Source organism: Schistocerca serialis, chromosome 8 (genome assembly GCF_023864345.2).
Source record: "Schistocerca serialis cubense isolate TAMUIC-IGC-003099 chromosome 8, iqSchSeri2.2, whole genome shotgun sequence".
In the NCBI taxonomy this organism is placed as follows: Eukaryota; Metazoa; Arthropoda; class Insecta; order Orthoptera; family Acrididae; genus Schistocerca; species Schistocerca serialis.
Genome location: NC_064645.1, coordinates 604,744,624 through 604,764,531, shown reverse-complemented (window position 1 = coordinate 604,764,531; position 19,908 = coordinate 604,744,624). Strand labels below are relative to the sequence as shown.

Here is a 19,908-nt window from a genome sequence, read left to right as displayed (position 1 = left end):
AGTATGATAAGCCCCTGATGAAAAGTTGTGCAGAACATGTAAATGATCAGAGGTGAAAATCACTCATGGGAGAAAAACCTTCACCCATGGAAATGACTGAGGCATCATCTCTCATTAAATCACACCTTACATGTCATTATTTGCTTCTGAATGCTTCCAGTAAGATGTTACTTCCATGCCTCATAGCCAGATGCATCCTGTCTAGACAAAGCAATATCAATCCCGTACCAGTACTCACTAAGCCTTTTATTGGGTAAATTCATCCAAAAGCCACAGCTGTTGAACAAATAGTTACAGTTGAAAATGCAAAACAATATACTCCAGCTGGACAAAGTCATAAAAATGAAAGGAAATGCATTTAGTGTTTTTCTTCAGGAGACACTGTGCCCACCCTACCAAGAAATCACCAATCCAGTCACATATTCTGTTTGTTATTCCATATGATTGTACTATGGTTAATAAATCTTGCTGTGGTACTGAGTCAAATGCTTTTCAGATGTCAATCAATACTGCATCCACCCAACTTCCTTAACCTATTGCTTCAAGAGGACATGTGAGGATAGCACACATTGATTTTTGGTTTATTAATGTCATCAGACTCGATGTTGGTTGACATGAAGGAGACCACTGTGTTAGAGATATTTCATAATATAAGGAATGTTTAAATGAAAAGGTACAAAACATCGTAATAAACAAACCAATTGAAATTAGCACATGCTGCTTTGGGATAAAATAGCGAGACATCTAGTGACACAAATGTAGTGTCATCACCTTGCATTAAAAAATTCAAAGTTGTACCCTCACCAGGCAATATGATGCTCACCATCTTTCTGAACACCCAAGGTACAATCAATACGTATTGAATTCCATCAAAGAAAAACCCACAACATGAACATGTACTGAGACATACTCTGTAATCTACGAAAGTCTATCAAGAGCAAATGACTTGGGCTGTCAATGAAGGGAGTAATTCTACACCACAGTAATGCATGTCCACATGTCCCCAAGCTCACACACAGTGTAATGGTCAAATTCAAGTGGAAGCAGCTTGAGCATCCCCCCCCCCCCCCCCCCCAACAGCCTGGACATATCAACTTGCAGCTTCCATGTGTTTGACACAATGGAGGACTGGCTCCTGTCACAACCACAGCATTTCTGGGAACACGGAGTTCTCCAGCTCATGAAACAGTGGAACAGTTGTGCTCAGTTCTCTGATGATTTCTTTTGAATAAAGACTTCAATTATACTCGCAATATAGTTTTGTACTTTTGCTTTTGAACACCCATCACATGTTTTGCTCATAATACGTCCTAGGATTCTGTAATTAAAGAACATCAATTATATTACTAATATTCTTAAGCCATTTAATAACTGAGTCATAGATTCTGTGTCCAGCTCACCCACATAACCATTCACCACGCATGCAGGTAAATGATCCATTGATGTGATTTCACTGCATTAACATTCAGTACTGTCTGATAGGTGCCATTTGTTCATCCAGATTCTTACATCTTCCAGCACTCATTCTGGCGCAGTACAAAGTTGTCCACAATTTCCTCAGCAGATTGAATTCTCTGATCATGTTATTGGGGTCCTCCACTAAATTCTGGTTCTTATGTTCACTTACAGCCCATAGTTTTTGAAGCTTTCTTTGAGTTTAATTCTGTGGTTCTTTGCCAATTTTTAGTCAAGGTGATCTAGTTTTAAGTCAGTCTTTAGGTGCAAGATCTTGGTTTATAAGGAGTTTTAGGTTGCCCACAGTTTTTCTGTATGCAGGTTGCCCACGATTTTTCTGTAGGCTCTTGTGGGTAACTGTGCTCATCTGATTTTAGGGGCCTCTATGTTCATTAGGGCAGGGAGCCACGCTCTAACTGTTCCATAGAGTATCTGCACTCTGCACCACTTTAACTAAGTGTGCACTTCTCATCCAGACTGGTGAGCAACATTCAGCAAACACTGCAGACAAGGGCTAGTGCTGAAGTTCTCAATGTGCTTGCCAGTCAGCCCCATGTTGCTGCACCCAGTTTCAACAAGATAGCATTATGGAACTTTTAGTCCACTCCCAAGTAATTAAGCTCATCCTTATGTCTGAAGCATTGACCACTTCTACAGAGCTGTAGCTTTCTATTTGTATTTCTATTGTTAAAGTTTGGATGTAGATGTAAATGTAGATGTCAGTACTTCCAGGTCCGCAGTCAGTGTATTGTCGAGGTCGTTACATGTTTCACTTTAGTATGGATACATGAATTGGTGTCTGGCATGTCAGCAACATGAAAATTGAAAACTATGGGTGTTAGTGCAGAATACTGTACAGGCCATTATTTTCAACCATGCTCTTGTTGTTTGTACCATGAAGTGAAACTGATTTTCCAATTTGTTAACTTGTATTTAAGTAAAACATAAGTAAGTCTTTGTTTGATAATTCTAGCTAGCTTAAGCAGTTGTTCCTCAAAGCCATACTGTATTGTAAGCTGATGTTAGATCTATGAAAACCATATTGGTTTTCATTTTGTTTTGGAAGTCTTCCTCAATAGAGATTGTAAAGGCCAGCTCTTGATCTCAGCAATTTCTAACTGCTTGAAAACCTGTTTGATATGTAGGAAGTTTTCCTCTGATTTATGAAGTTAAGTTTAGTCAATCCTATGGGTGAGCTCCAGTCTTTCCGTGTTTCAGCATCACAATGATTTTTGTTTCTTTACATATCTTAGGAAATATACCTGTTCTGATGCATTCCATGAAGAGTTTGGCCAACCACCTTCTACCTAAAATTCCCAGTTTTTTCAAGAATTCCAACAGGATCTCATTGGGTTCAGCTGCTTCTCCTGTCTTCATTAGCTTCAGGCCTGGGTAGCCTCTGATTCCCCTTCTTTCACAGTATTCATATTGGCTGGATTATTAATATACTGCTCATGTTTCCAGAAATTTCTTTCTTTTCAGCTGTATTTAGGAGGTTTGTTCCACGACAATTGCAATCTAAGATGCACTAGGGCCAAGAGATAGTCTCTGAGGCACTGTGGCACCACCTAACAGCAGCACCAGGCCCCAGCTCATCTATATCTACACTTTGCAAACCACCATTAGGTACATGGCAGAGGGTATATCCCATTACACCAGTTATTAGGGTTTCTTCACGTTCCATTCACATACGGATTGTGGGAAGAACGATTGACTGAATGACTCTCTGCCTGCTATAATTATTCGAATCTTATCTTTATGATCCCTATGTGACCATTACGTAGGTGACTGTAGTATATTCCTAGAGTAATCATTTAAAGTGGGTTTTTAAAGCTCTGTTAATAGACTTTCTCAAGATAGCTTATGTCTATGCTCAAGAGTCTTCTAGTTCCATTACTTAAAGTATCACTGTGACACTCTCCCATGGACTAAACAAACCTGTGACCATTTGTGCTGCCCTTCTGTCTATATGTTCAGTATCCCTGTCAGTCCTATTTAGTATGGGTCTCACACACTTGAGGAATATTCTAGAACTGATCATGAGAATGATTTGTAAGCAATCTCCCTTGTAGACAGATTCCACCAATAAACCAAAATCTAACACTTGCTTTACTTACAACTGACCCTATATGATCATTGCATTTCATATCCCTACAGAGTGTTACATCCACATACTTAATAGGATTTTGCTGATTATAACAGTGTCCCACTGGTGTTACTGTCACAGGATACTACATTATTTCATTTTGTGAAGTGGAAAATTTTACATTTCTGAACATTTAAGGCAACTTCCTGGCAGATTAAAACTGTGTGCTCGACCGAGACTCGAACTCGGGACCTTTGCCTTTCGCGGGCAAGTGCTCTACCAACTGAGCTACCGAAGCACGACTCACGCCCGGTACTCACAGCTTTACTTCTGCCAGTACCTCGTCTCCTACCTTCCAAACTTTACAGAAGCTCTCCTCGCAGGAGAGCTTCTGTAAAGTTTGGAAGGTAGGAGACGAGGTACTGGCAGAAGTAAAGCTGTGAGTACCGGGCGTGAGTCGTGCTTCGGTAGCTCAGTTGGTAGAGCACTTGCCCGCGAAAGGCAAAGGTCCCGAGTTCGAGTCTCGGTCGGGCACACAGTTTTAATCTGCCAGGAAGTTTCATATCAACGCACACTCCGCTGCAGAGTGAAAATCTCATTCTGGAAACATCCCCCAGGCTGTGGCTAAGCCATGTCTCCGCAATATCCTTTCTTTCAGGAGTGCTAGTTCTGCTAGGTTCGCAGGAGAGCTTCTGTAAAGTTTGGAAGGTAGGAGACGAGGTACTGGCAGAAGTAAAGCTGTGAGTACCGGGCGTGAGTCGTGCTTCGGTAGCTCAGTTGGTAGAGCACTTGCCCGCGAAAGGCAAAGGTCCCGAGTTCGAGTCTCGGTCGGGCACACAGTTTTAATCTGCCAGGAAGTTTCATATCAGCGCACACTCCGCTGCAGAGTGAAAATCTCATTCTGGAAACATCCCCCAGGCTGTGGCTAAGCCATGTCTCCGCAATATCCTTTCTTTCAGGAGTGCTAGTTCTGCTAGGTTCGCAGGAGAGCTTCTGTAAAGTTTGGAAGGTAGGAGACGAGGTACTGGCAGAAGTAAAGCTGTGAGTACCGGGCGTGAGTCGTGCTTCGGTAGCTCAGTTGGTAGAGCACTTGCCCGCGAAAGGCAAAGGTCCCGAGTTCGAGTCTCGGTCGGGCACACAGTTTTAATCTGCCAGGAAGTTTCATATCAGCGCACACTCCGCTGCAGAGTGAAAATCTCATTCTGGAAACATCCCCCAGGCTGTGGCTAAGCCATGTCTCCGCAATATCCTTTCTTTCAGGAGTGCTAGTTCTGCTAGGTTCGCAGGAGAGCTTCTGTAAAGTTTGGAAGGTAGGAGACGAGGTACTGGCAGAAGTAAAGCTGTGAGTACCGGGCGTGAGTCGTGCTTCGGTAGCTCAGTTGATAGAGCACTTGCCCGCGAAAGGCAAAGGTCCCGAGTTCGAGTCTCGGTCGGGCACACAGTTTTAATCTGCCAGGAAGTTTCATATCAGCGCACACTCCGCTGCAGAGTGAAAATCTCATTTAAGGCAAGTTGCCAATCTTTGAATCACTTTGAAACCTTATCAATATCTGATCGAATATATATGCAGCTTCTTTCAGATAGTACTTCATTATAGATAATTACATTATCTGCAAAAAGCCTGAGGTGCCTATTAATATTGACAACAAGGTCACTAATACATAACATGAACAATAATGGTCCTAACACACTTTCTTCAAGCACACCTGAAGTTACTTCTACATCTGACAATGGCTCTCCTCATTCAACATAACATGCTGTGTGCTCACTACCAAAAAGACCTCAGTTCTTCCTAGTGTAAAGGGTAAAAGCCTACCCTTTATATTGCCTCCTTCCATCTGCTACTGCATTCCTGATTCATACTGTTGACCAGTCGTTCCTCATTATCCTTGCTGCTCTTAAATTGCTTGAATAGTGCTTCCCACTTTTCATCCAGCACAGGGTATATGCCTTGGTAACCTTGTGAGGAATAGCACTTAGGGTCACTTATGTGTCACATTTGTGGATCTTTTGTAGTCCTCAGGTCTCTGCAGTATCCAATTTATTGACTTCTCAAAGAATTCATATTTATTCCAGTCAGCTATCCCTGTGTCCCAGCTTTGGATTGGGGAGTTTTTTGTAACTGGGATAAATAATTCGATCTCTTCAATTACTGGAGGGTGCTGACCCCTTGGGAATACCTCAAGTACTCTTCATGCAGCTTGCATGTGCCTGTTGCTTCTTGTGTGATGAAGGTTGGTTAAGTGTTGACGTTGCGCCCCATACCTTTGATCTGAAGGGTGCTGTATCCTTGGGGGTTGAACAACACCATAGACTGCCGGATGGTTACACTGGGTAAGATACTTATGGGCTATTTCTATGATGGAGATTTTTAGACATAGTGTGTCAAGCTCTCAAAGTTTTATACCTATTACATGGTCTGTTGGTATCGTTTTTGTGTTTAAATTCCCTACATGTTCTTTCTTCACTAGAGTACAACACAGAGGCAACCACATAGATGGTGTACCCCATTCAATGCTGTGACGTAGCACAGTGGCGAAAAGTCTACACAACTACAACAACTGGACCCACAAACACCTCCAACTCCATGTGTAGGCAAATGGAGCAAAAAAGCAATTTTGATATGAACAGACTTCATGTATGTCATTTTAGCACAGAACGCTATGCTACGAAGAAGGGAGAACAGAAACCCTTGAAAAAATTTTAACCAGAAAAAGAAGAATGATTGTACTCTTAAAAAAGCCTCATCTGCTTGATGAAGTTATCAACCAACTCTAAATACCAGGATTTACTAATGTGGGTTACACTGGTCATGACAAGCACAGAATTTTCCAGTTAAGTCTACATTCTGAGTCACCAAAGGATCACCAATGTAGTATTGTCATGAACTGCGAGGAGTAAAAAGTGCAGAGGGAGACCAAGAGATGAATATAAGAATCAGAATCAGAAAGATGTAAGTTGCAGTAGGTTTGCGCAGGATAGAGCAGCATGAAGACCCGACCCGACCCGGCCCAGCCCGACTGACGACGACCTCCGACTGACACAAAAGTCGGGGACTCAACTCCATTTTTTTTTTTTTAAATGTTTATCCACTTCCCCCTTCTTTCTGGTTCTACAGTAATGTGATATTTCTTTCTACTGAGAAATATGAATCAGTTTCAATCATTTCCATGTGATGGTCTGATATACACAAGTCTGCTGAAATTCTATACACCTCTTTGTTTCCCTGAGTGGATATGAGAAATCCAACTTTTTTTTACTTACAAAGCTTCTGACATTTTTATGGGAGGCAGTAAATGAATTTTCTTTAATCTCCTTGGTTTTGTCCATGTTGCAGTATTTCACTGTACTATTAGCGGCTTCAGTTGTAACTATACTTGTTCTGCAGCCCTGACTTTCAGTTGAATTTACCCTAAAAGAGACCTAGTGAACCTATAGGAGATCACTTAGACAGGATGGATACAGACTAAATGATTCTGGTAATTAGCTGTGCGAGCTGTCTCTTACCAGAAGCATTCAGATGCAAACCATTCCATGGAAGATGTGACAGAGTAGGGGCAATGTACTAATCACGTCAATGTGTGTAAGTCACTGTCTCCTAATTGATTTTCCACACTCTACATTAACATGTTCCGCAGAATGCTTCATCCATGGCTCACCACGTCACTCAAACACAGATCTTGCATTTTTCATTAAATGTATGTTGCTAGTGAGCTTAGGAATGTTGGGTTTTCAATAATATGTTTAACAGTAATAAGTCCTTGTAACAAATTTGTCTGCAACACTGCAAGTCACAAATACATTTCACTTTATCTTTAGCATATTTATATTAAAGGTATAACATCACAACCCAAGTAGTAAATTCAACGTACCTTAAGCGATTCGAAAACATAGTACAGACTCCATAGAAGAAACATATAAGACCAACTATTGAAGCAGGTATCAACATATGAGAATAAAAACCAAGCCAAGCAAAATATAATCCAAATTTTACACCAAAATAATCTTTTACATGATCTACTGGCTGGAATTTTATCCATTTTTGCACAGATGCCCACTCATGAAATAACAGACCTCTCATGCATGATCTGTCCCTAAAATCGCCCTGAAAAGTAATTCAAGTACACATCATTATTACATTGACTGAAATAGCACACATGTGCAAAAAAGTATAGTTGATAATTCATTATTAGAGAACTTATAATTGGCAATGGTACATACGTCATGGAGAGGATAAGCAGCCTTGTAAACACCTTCTGTAATCAATCTATTGATTCCAAATGAAAATAAATCCCCAGAATCCTCAGAAAATTTCTGCCGCTGTAAAATAAAATCAACAACTAGGATCCTTACTGCAGGTGTGAAGAAATTCGGTGCATCAACATCAAATCTAAAAAAAAAAAAAAAAGAAAATAGTGCATTAATCTTAGAGTCAATGGTAAGTATTTTATACCATCAATGTAGGTCATATGTGAGATTATAAATGTATTATAATGAAGTTTACTAATTTGTACTCCACTTTGTTACTAACAGTTGATTTTAATTTATACTAAGCAAGGTCTTAACAACTTACAAATATTCTTTATCTCGACTAAACTCTGCAGTTAACTTTCGTTCCACTGGCTTGAACACTTTGGGGTCCACTCGTACAAACTCTAAGGCACGCTTCACAAGTGATTTGACTTCTTGCATTATGTCAAATGAAGGTTCCTCTAAGTATGTACCATCAAACTGAAACAGTAAGTGATATACTGTATATAATATTATGCTACTATCATTGGACTATTGGCACTTTGAGAATACACATCTGTCATGTGTACAAAAAAATTCTTTCAACACAAGAGAAGCTAAATTAGTAAAGCTGTAAATCAAGTAGTGTTGATCCCAAAGAAATATTATAAATTCTGCAACACAGGGTTTAATATCAAGAACTAAAGATATTGCTAGTTAAATGTGTAAAAGAGATAATTACCTAAGAGAAAGAACAACACCGACAAATGAATAGTAAAAATGATGGCTAAGGAAAGGGATTCATTGACACGAGTATAATTGCCTTCAGTTATGAGTCTGCTTTGAACTGAGCCCCAATGACCACTGAAGATGTGTCTGGAGATGAATCAAACAGCAATGGGATACCATCCTGGCTGTCACTTGACACATGGCGCAACAAGCAAGAGTGACAGTCTGGGGTGCCATTGCTTTCTATAGAACGACCCCTTTGATTGTCATCCACAGGACCCTTACAGCACCGTGGTACATCGACGATATTCTACTACCCACTTTGTTATGCATCATGGCAAGCTGTCCTAGGTCTACATCTGAGGAAGATAAGGCCTTCCTGCAAATGGCGAGTGTTTCTACTACTCATCTTCATACTTCCAAATCCTACCTTCGTCAGCAATGTCTCCAGAAATCTCCCAAACTGAGACGTTTGGAGCATTATAGGTAGGGTCTTACAATCGTCTCGTGATGTTGAACATCTAAGGCACCACTTGGACAGAATGCTCACATGATATCCTCAGGAGGACATCCATTAGCTCTACTAATCAATGCCAATCTAAATAACTACTTGAATAAGGGCCAGAGATGGGCCAACACATTACTGACTTGCTCAATTTGTGAAACTCTTTCTCTTGAATAAATCACCCAATTTTTCTGAAATTGTAGTAACCCCCCCCCCCCCGCTCTCTCTTCTCTCTTCTTCTCTCTCTCTCTCTCTCTCTCTCTCTCTCTCTCTCTCTCTCTCTCTCTCTCTCTCTCTCACACACACACACACACACACACACACACACACACACACCATTTTAGAGTCTGTGACAGTGTTCAACTGTATGACGGTTATTTGGAGTCTCCTGGACATTTTAGATGGAGTTAAGTGTGATAGTTTTCACATAACTCCTCATTAAATAATTAATGATAACATTATACAGAAATTATGTTCAAACACAATACGGGTCTTAGAAGCGTACAGCAGACAGTCATCAACAGTGTAGATCTACCCTTCAGTAACTCATCTTCAGACAAGACTGATTTGAAATCTCTTCCAGTCAGACATGGATACTGCTACATCAATAACCTACAATAGCCAGCAGGTAAAACAATAGTTAACTCATGCAACACATATAAAATTAAAATTTCTAGCAATACCATCATGCTCTCAGTTAAAGAAACTTATTTCGTATTCTGAACAATCTATCTCGAAGCCCTTGTAACAAGCTAACAGATAAGACCTTTTTTTTTTTTTTTCAAATATGATTTAATATTCAAGGTAAATGATAACAGTATTCAACCAGTGCATCAGCGATGACTATTTCTGCTGTGCACTCCTGCTGATGAGTTGAAATTTACAATAGATTTATATTACTCAGTATTATAATAATAATGATGATAATAATAATACCTCTTTCATTGGCATACGGAGTTTCAGGATTTCAGTATAACGGCACAGCACTTCATGAGTAGCATGTATTTTCACAAAATTCAAATGCTTCACTTTTTCATGTTCCAGAATCAGACCTTCTTCTTCCAAATGTTTTTCAAAGATCTCTCGTTTTATCTTGGCATTTGCTGCAGCACTAGATGCTGCTTTGCTTCCTTCTTCTTGCCACACCAGTACGAAGTCCACTGAACGTCCATTAATTGACATTGTGGGAATCTATAAAAGAAAAAGAAAAAAATAAGACTATGTTATAAGTTGCCTTTTATTACAAAAAATACGGGTAAATGTAAAGCACGTTTGAAAGTTCCAGAGTAATTTGAGTTGTGTTTACAGCAGTACTGAGGCATGTGAGATGATATTAGCATCAAAATTCATCAGCAGATTTCTTTCCAGTTTGCTGGCATTGTCTCCAAGTTACTGGAGCTTATTAAGGAATATATTACATTCACAGTTTCAGAACAATCATGAATTGAATCAGCAGTAGTATTGCATCAAATTCGTTTTAACTGTACACGACTGCACAGAAAACTTAACAGCAGCAATTTTTTAACCGTCTTGTGTGTGTGCACGAAGACAAATATTTGTTGATAAGATGTGGGCCTATGAATATGAAGTAAAAGTCAAACTTTAACTCAAAGAAAAATGCTGAAAAATTTAACATATTTTCCTTTGCTTCGATTGAATCCTTGTCCCACAAAGGGATTTGTTAAAGCATTTATCCATAACCACTGAAAGTATAAGACAACGTTTAGTTTAGTAACTTTTGGTGATAGCTCGAGACTCATTTCAAGACTATTTTTACAAATGAGAAAGTTACTTGGAGAGGTATATACGTAGCGGAGGAATGTATTTAGAAGAAGGATTCAACAGAATCCATGTTATGAGTCTTCTTCATTTAAAAATGTTTTTGTGGTATTGGTTCTATTTTCTAACAGACCTTGCAAGTTAAATGAAGAGTTGATGTCTCATATGCAAAATATTAATACTTTTATTCCTAGACAAAAGATATTAAAGTCACCATATCGCTAAAACAACAGGAAGGCACTCAACTTTTTGCATACATTTCTACTTCATTACTTAAGAGTTACAGGTACACTGCAACCAGGTACTTTAATGGGCAGAACAATTCCAAATGTCACTAACTGACATTGCAGTCATACAATCTTACATATTTATAACAATGAGAATAATCAATTGTTGACAATACAAAGTAATAGGATAGATTAAAAAAATCTACTCACCAAGTGGCAGCCAGTGGCTCCTCCTCCTGGTCGAAGGGTTGAAGGTTAAGGAAGGAAGAGGAGTGAAGGAAAAGGACTGAAGAGGTTTAGGAAAAGGGGCAGAATTCAGGAAAGTTGGCTAGAACCCTGGGCCAAGGGAGACTTACGGATGGGATGAGAAGGAAAGCTAGACTGTTGGGAAATGCACCGCACGATATTTGAAAACCTAGAAGCTTAATGTGGAAGACACAGCAATATGCAAGACAGAGATTACTGCTAAAACATGGTGAACGAGTTAATAAGAATGAAAAGCTAAGTGCATTGTATGTAATAAAGGTGGGAGAGGGATGGCAGGAAAATAAACTGGTCAGAAAATGAAAGATGTAGAAACTGAAACTGAGCGAAGAAAGGAGTAGTTACTGTGAAGAAATGCCAAGATGGAAGAAATTAACATAAATTAAAGCCAGGTGAGTGGCGAGAACCAAGGACATGTCGTAGGACTAGTTCCCACCAGCGGAGTTCTGAGAAAATGGTGCGTGGGGGGAGAATCCAGATGACGCTTGTGGTGAAGCAGGCACCGAGGTCACGGCTGTCATGTTGTAGAGCATGCTCTGCAACAGGATATTGTGTGTTGGCAGTATATACCCTCTATCCTAACGGATAACTTGGTGGAAGTCATGCTCATGTGAAAGGCCGAACAGTGTTTGCATAAAAGCTGGTATGTGACGTGTCATTTCACACTCAGCTCTACCTTTGATAGTATATGTTTGCTAGTTCAAAAGCAGATTTCCCACATCATCACATCCAATCCTGATACTGCTGATTGCTCCAAAAAAACAGCTTCATCACACACCACTTGTCACTCACTATTATCCTGGTCTTGAGTGCATTAACCAGCTGCTTAGACAAGGCCATAACTTCTTAAAAATCATGCCTTGAAATGAGACCCATTCTGAGATTTTGCCCACCACACCTAGAACAGCTTTTCATCACCTTCACAACCCGCAATATCCTTGTCAGACCTTGGAACAATCTCCCCATCCTATGGCTCCTACTACTGTGACCATCCCCCTGCAAGATTTTCCCTATGCACTCTTCTACCACCACCTATACCAGACCTGTAACTGGCAAAACATATACTATCAAAGGAAGAGGCACCTGCGAAATGACACATCACATACCAGCTTTTATGCAAATACTGTACAGCGTTTCACATGAGCATGACTTCCACCAATGTATCAGTTGGGATGAATTGGCAGAGGCATAGGCTGTGTACTGCCCACACACAATACCCTGTTGCAGAGCATGCTCTAAAACATGACACTCATGACCTTAGTGCCTGCTTCACCATACACATTGTCTGGATTCTTCCCCCAGACACCATTTTCTCAGAACTCCGCAGGTGGGAACTAGTCCTGTGACATGTCCTTGGTTCTCGCCACTCACCTGGCTTTAATTTATGTTAATTTCTTCCATCTTGGCATTTTTTCACAGAAACTACTCCTTTCTTTGGTCAGTTTTAGTTTCTACATCTTTCATTTTCTGACCAGTTTATTTTCCTGCCATCTCTCTCCCACCTTTATTACATACAATGCACTTAGCTTTTCACTCTTATTAACTCATTCACCACGTTTTAGCAGTAATTCTGTCTTGCTTATTGCTGTGTCTTCCACATTAAGCTTTTAGGTTATCGAATATCATTCGGTGCAGTTGCCAACAGTCATCTTTCCTTCTCATCCCATCCAGTAAGTCTCCCCTGACCCTGGGTTCTAGGTGACTTTTCCGAACTCTGCCCCTTTTCCTAAAACTCTCCAGTCCTTTTTCTTCACCCCGCTTCCTTACTCCTTAACTCTTCTGCCACAAGGAGCCACTGGCTCTGAAAGCTTGCATGCATAAAACCTTCTTTATATCTACATCTACATTTATACTCCGCAAGCCACCCAACGGTGTGTGGCGGAAGGCACTTTACGTGCCACTGTCATTACCTCCCTTTCCTGTTCCAGTCGCGTATGGTTTGCGGGAAGAACGACTGTCTGAAAGCCTCCGTGCGCGCTCGAATCTCTCTAATTTTACATTCGTGATCTCCTCAGGAGGTATAAGTAGGGGGAAGCAATATATTCGATACCTCATCCAGAACGCACCCTCTCGAAACCTGGCGAGCAAGCTACACCGCGATGCAGAGCGCCTCTCTTGCAGAGTCTGCCACTTCAGTTCGTTAAACATCTCCGTAACGCTATCACGGTTACCAAATAACCCTGTGACGAAACGCGCCGCTCTTCTTTGGATCTTCTCTATCTCCTCCGTCAACCCGATCTGGTACGGATCCCACACTGATGAGCAATACTCAAGTACAGGTCGAACGAGTGTTTTGTAAGCCACCTCCTTTGTTGATGGACTACATTTTCTAAGGACTCTCCCAATGAATCTCAACCTGGCACCCGCCTTACCAACAATGTGTGTTCTCCTGCCAATGTTTAGTGAGCAGATTCTGTATCCAGCCAATTACTTTATAATCTTACATATGTGTTTTTCACGAAGTGTACAACTTTACATTTATGAACATTTAAAGTAAGTGGTCAGTCTTTGCATCAGTTTGAAATCTTACCAAGATCTGACTGGTTAATTGTAGTTTAAGGTAGCACGGCATCAACTGTCAAAAGTCTGAGGTTACTATTAAAATTGTCTATTACATCGCTAATACACACCATGGATCCCAACACACGTCCTGGGGCACATCTGTAGTTAGTTCTGTGACTGTCAATGACACTGTATAATATGATACGCTGTGCTTTCTGTGCCAAGAAATCATCAATTCAGTCACAAATTGCTCTTCATAACTGATGTGATCAACTTCCATTTAGTTATTGTAAATGTCAAATGATTTTTGTAGCTCAAGAAATGCTGCATCCATGCGAGGCCCCTGGTAAATGGCTATAAAGATGTCATATGAGAAAAAAACTAATCATGTTTCGCACGATTGAGGTTTTCAGAATCAATGTAGGTTTGCTTAGAGGCGGTCATTCTGTTCAAGGTATCTCAATAAATTTGAGCCCTGAATAGGTTATAAGATTCTACAACAGATATCGATGATAATGGGTGGTTTTTGAGGATCACTTCTGCTGTATTCCTTGTAGACAGGTATGCCCACTGCTAAACGTTTACAGTTCCTCCTTGAAAATGACTCTTGCCTCTTTATCTATTTGATTGAGCATTAAAATATTTCTACTTGTGTCTGTTGCTCTACATGTTTTAAGCAGTTTTTACAGGATGGAGTAGCTGTGCAGGTGCTTGTACATATAGACATGTGTGTAAGTGTTCTATGTTTGTTCTACTAACACATTCCATATCATAAATGTTTATTGATAATTTTGTTATGGAACTACTAACTAGCTAGCTAACTAACTGAAACAAAATTTAAGAAAAATCAATAACAACAAAAAATGAATCACAATAAAATATGTCTGAGTCACCAGAGTGTAGAATACTAAGGCAACAACACACTGGATTAGAAACCAGATGGTAATGGTACCACAAAAGTATCCAGTCTCAACACCTTCAGGAAACATCAGTGATGAAGTCAACAGAAATGATGATGACATTAATGTAAAGCCACTAAAGCTGGATGAAAGGTTGAAGTCAGATTTAGCATCCTGTTGACAGTCAGGTCATTAGAGACTGAATCCTAGCTCAGACAAGTATGGAAAATAAAAATCGTAAGGAACAATTCTATTCACTGGAGAAGGGTTTAGGGAAACGATGAGAAAGCTTGATCAGCAGATGAGAATTTGGGCTGTGCTCACCTATATATATATATATATATATATATATATATATATATATATATATATATATATATATATATATATATATATATATATATATATATTGGTTCGAACATTTACGCTTCAGGTATGCACCCGGGAAAGTGTTTGGGACCCTTGTTATTCATGTTGTATATTAATGAACTTGCAGACAATATCAGTAGTAAAGTCAGACTTTTCGCCTACGATGTAGTTATCTATAATTAAGTACTGTGTGAAATAACCTACACAAATATCAAGACTTTGCCGTCCGCAAGTCTCGTACAAATGGGCTGGAAAGCATCATCGCTCGATCAGAACAGGAGAGTTTTCGTTAACAGACAGTCTAATACGGTTTGATGGAACCATGTAAAAGTTCGAATTTCGTCAGACTGAAGACAACGGGTCATGCATTCAAATAACTGGGGGGCATTTTACACCTTCAAAACCGTGAAATAACTGGATTACATACGAGGGGGAATTTCCGTTCAAAATCAATTACTTGTAGGTAGGTGCGCTTTTTACATGTCAGTGCATGAATCAGCTACCAATCACACTGCGTGTGGCTCGGTGACAACGACTGACAACTTGTGACGAATGTAAAGTATGCCGACAACTGCACATGAGCAAAAACATACGTAGGAGACGTTGTCTGCCAAAGGGATGTTAACCAATTCCCTCCTCGATCACTAAAGTTACAGTTTGTCTCTTCTCAATTTTTATTTCAATTTTTGCTTTTTTCCTTGACATTCTGTGCAAAGGGTGCATGACTACCTGGTATTTTTCCTATGACTTTCTTTCCTTACACAAGATACAAACCATCTCCAATCAAAAGGTTACTTTGGTTTTACAATGTCTAAAAAAAACCACACTGAACGTCAGTAAGAATGAAAATAGATGCAACACGTTTTTATTGAAAATTGTTTCAACGATGAGAGAGGAGAAAAATAATTTTGTATGTTATTTGGCACACAGAAATAAAACAAGACACAAGGGATAAGATAAAATGGCCCTGTATGCTGCCTTCCAAAAAAAGTTATATTTCTTTATACCTATTTATTTTCTCGGTTAAATAAATGTCGACGTTCGCAACTGTTTGGACGACACACTCCCTATTCTTTCAGTTCTCAGTAGCATCAAGAGTGTACAACACGATCCATTCACGAATATCAGCTAAGAATCTGATTTGATCATCACTAAATTATCATCATTGTTAATTCATTAATTCTCTGGCTACTTTGAGACTTTTTTTTACGAAGAAGGGATCCTCATAATTTTAGTTACACGTTCATGTGTAAAACTGCATATTAGGCAGCACTAACTCGCACGCATTTTTGGAATCACCAGTCATTTTGCCATGGGTAGTCGACTGAGACGAGAAAGTCGCTAACGTAAAAAGTTCTCCATGTGCAAATCTGAGAAAAACAAATTATTTGTTTAAAGTGATGAATCCTTGTTCTGCAACGAAAGTTATCTGCAATAATGTATAACCTTATGGCATTATTGGCCAGGGGCTCCGTCTCGGGCGCCTGGTTAAAGTCTTCCTATTTGACCCCACTTTGGCGATGAAGATGAGATAAAACGAATGCAACACAAACATCCAGTCCTCGAGCGAAGAAAAACTTCGACCCAGCCCACAATCGAACCTGGGGCCCCGTGATCTACAGGCAGCTACGCATACCAATACACCAGGGGTGTCCACCAAACCCGCGGTCCAAAGCAAGTAACAAAGCGGCCTAAGAAACGAATACCTATCACACGAATCCACAAAATTCCGTTCTGAATATTTTCAATTTGAAACTCCAGCCACACGATACTATTCTCTCTTCTCTCATTGGCCCATCCCATTCGCCCTCCCCTCTTTTTTTTTCTCGGGGGTTGCTGTTAGTGTTAAGAATATTATGTGCGGCCAAAAAACACTAGTTTTCTTCCAATGTAGCTTAGTAACCTAAAAGATTGGACACCCATGCACTAGACTGCGACCTGCTGACTTAAGACTTAACAGTCGGCGACCGTGGAATGATACAGCTCTGTAATGGGGATGCTACAAAGAAACAGATGTGGCTATCAGCTCTAACCGTGGATCGATGACGGACGCGCGACGAAATTCCACTGACACGCCCTCTTCTCTGGGGCGACGCCCTTTCGCTTGGAGTTCGCTTGCAAAGCTGGCTGACGTTTTTATGGTTCATTAGGCCCTCCGAACTGGTACGAACTTCAGCCTTTATATTTCCGTCCTATTTGTGATTTGCCCATTCTGTGGGACCTTGTATATGCATTGGGTCTCTCTCCTAACTGTCGTTAGCCGCATTATTACACTTTCGTTGACCTCATTCAATGTATTATGTCCAAGCACCAGCACTACATCAGATATCTGAAGCTAAATATTCATTTATACTCTTCCACTTCATTCACTTCAAACACAGAGCGCAGTATCGTCGCTGACCTACGTCTTCTTGATTATTTCCGTCATTAAAAATACTGGAGAAAAAGTTGATCACTCCCAGGACGCCTCACGCCAACACAGTGTGCCACCATTTCTTGACTTTATTAGGAGAAGGAGAGTGTCCCCTAGTTTCTCCAGACATGCCACATCCAGCTGAAGCGATTCAACCCCGTGAAGTTACCAAAAGGCAGGAATACTGACTGTTACGTTTACCCTTTTTTCTATGGCATTAATATCGGTTAATTTAGCGAGTCAGATGAGGTGCGATAGGGTGTATGAGTATTCGTCCAACCAGGAATGTATGCGGGCAGTCCTATGAACATGGTGGTTGTCACCTGGAAGATAAGAATGTCCACAGTATACTCATCAAGTTGTAGAAGAAAGGACAACATATGGTCTCCAAGAACGTTCAAATAAACATCCTGGTTCTTGGTCACAGTAACCCGAATGAGTAGCCCCAAAAGACATGCTACGAACAATGGCCCCAAAACATCACAGGTGCATCTCTGGCCTGAACTACACACTATAGACACTACGGATTAAGTGCCTCACCGATCTGTCAGGGTACTCGATGCCTTTCATCATTTGGAAAAGTTGAGAGGAGCATTTATTATGTGCCCCTATGAGCAACGCCCTTTGCAAGGGATCCGATTTCGATTATCCACTGCATGTAGTTCCCTTCGCAATGTTCACTTTGGAACTGATTGAGATGGATCTGCGTTCGGTGACAGCAGCAATACTTGTTTTGTGTGAAACTGGTTGTCACAATGTGTAACATATCCCCGATCCCTGTCGGTTAGGATCTTTTCGCGACCGCTGTTCTCACACTGTGTTACGTGGCTGTAAGTGGTACACCATTCCTAGTAGATGTCCAGCAGTTGGCATTGACGCATCAACAATTGGGCTATTTCATTCACAACGTGGTCATGGCCGTGTTCAAATCCGGTAGCTCATTTCGTTCACATTTCCATGCTGGCCTGCCTTACTGCACTTGTTCAATATAATCGGCTAGCACACACACGCCATTTCACTGCCATGACATACATCGTCAGTGAGGGTCACATGACCACCTAGTACCAATTAAACCAGCTACAGCAATCCAAAATGACCAATGTGCTCTTTTTAAGGGAACAGGTGACTAATATTTTATCTGGTGATCTTACCGGCTAACGCGACAACTACTTTACTTTGGATAGTACCTGCAGCAATGGTTTTTCCTTATGTCTCAGAAGCCTAATAAGGACACCACTTCGGCCAATGACTAAAGTGCGCACTAGAGCAGCCTTTCTATGGTGATCTTCGATGACTTCACGACTCTTGAAGGTAGGAAAGGTAAACTCTAGCTTCCTATCAATATCAGTGTTACTAGAGATGGAGCCCAAGAGCAGTTGGTCAAGCGTGGGACACGAACCTGGGGGTGGTATTTTTGAAGTTCACGTTCCGATATTCGGAAACATATTGAAGGACAGATCAATATGGTAGGACAGCGATTTGAATAGCGTTACTACCTAAATCGAATTGAGTGTCTAAATGCTGAGAACGCTCCAGGAGATGAGGGAATACAGGGCATATTCCGTATCACTTCAGGCAGGGGAGTTGCCTTCATAGTCTCCGATGTTATTGAATTAAGCATGTGTTAAAATGAAGGACTAAGTAAGAAACACATTTTTTGTTTTCTCCAAAAAAATTTCTGCTCCGAGATACAGCCCTCCATAGATGACAGTGCACATACCATTTTGAAGATGTGAATTTTGGAAAAAATTTAAAAATGCTGTATCTCTGAAACAGTTCTAGACATTAAGTTGGGGTTTTTTATTTAAAATTGCTTCATGATTACAAATAAATCTTCCATTTGGACTTATCTGTCAAAGTTCTTTTACTATAACGTTCTGAACTTTTTTATAATTTATGGAATTTTTTTTTTCAAAAATGCCAATCCCTAACATTTTGATTTTTTTCTGTTGATTATTACCATGTAGTGCTATATTTTCTGTAAAGGAGAGCTTGAGCTTCCACTTTTATTTTCGACAGGTCTTATTTTAAAAAATCATTTTATTTAACTTTCAAGGATAATGTATGTCTTCACTGAAGTTGTTTCTTAGTAATTTATTTGTTACAATGTTTATTTGTATTGTCTTTGTTGCAGTTATTTCTTTTCACTTTCATTGTTGCAGTTATTCCTTTAACTTTGCTGTAGTTTCTTTGCCATGGTTGTTCATTGCAAGTTTCTGTATAGTACTTGTTCAGTGCTCGTTTGTTTACTGAAGAGGCTTCTAAGAAATCTGAAACTATCCAGTGAGTCCTGTGTTTTCGTGAGGGATTTGCCAGTTGACACAGTTGCAGTGTGTTTTGTGAAAAGGGCTGTTTGAAATGTCTTCTGACTGGGGCCACAGAAGAGTGAAGTGTGATGACTATTTGCATATCCATAAAAGAGTGATAGGTAAGACAAACAAAAAAGCAGA

The 19,908-nt window shown here is 40.2% G+C and overlaps 1 protein-coding gene across 4 annotated transcripts in view; it reads right to left on the bottom strand.

Moving 5' to 3' along the window:
* Positions 1-19,908, bottom strand: part of LOC126416212 (anoctamin-1-like) — a 253,460-nt gene that overhangs the window by 54,559 nt on the left and 178,993 nt on the right. For all 4 annotated transcript variants that reach the window (XM_050083803.1, XM_050083804.1, XM_050083805.1 and 1 more), the window contains 4 exons: positions 9,942-10,196; positions 8,115-8,272; positions 7,763-7,931; positions 7,414-7,646 (listed from right to left, as the gene is read on the bottom strand). In XM_050083803.1, coding sequence (XP_049939760.1) covers positions 7,414-7,646; positions 7,763-7,931; positions 8,115-8,272; positions 9,942-10,196 — 815 coding nt within the window. The remainder of the gene's footprint in view (positions 1-7,413; positions 7,647-7,762; positions 7,932-8,114; positions 8,273-9,941; positions 10,197-19,908) is intronic.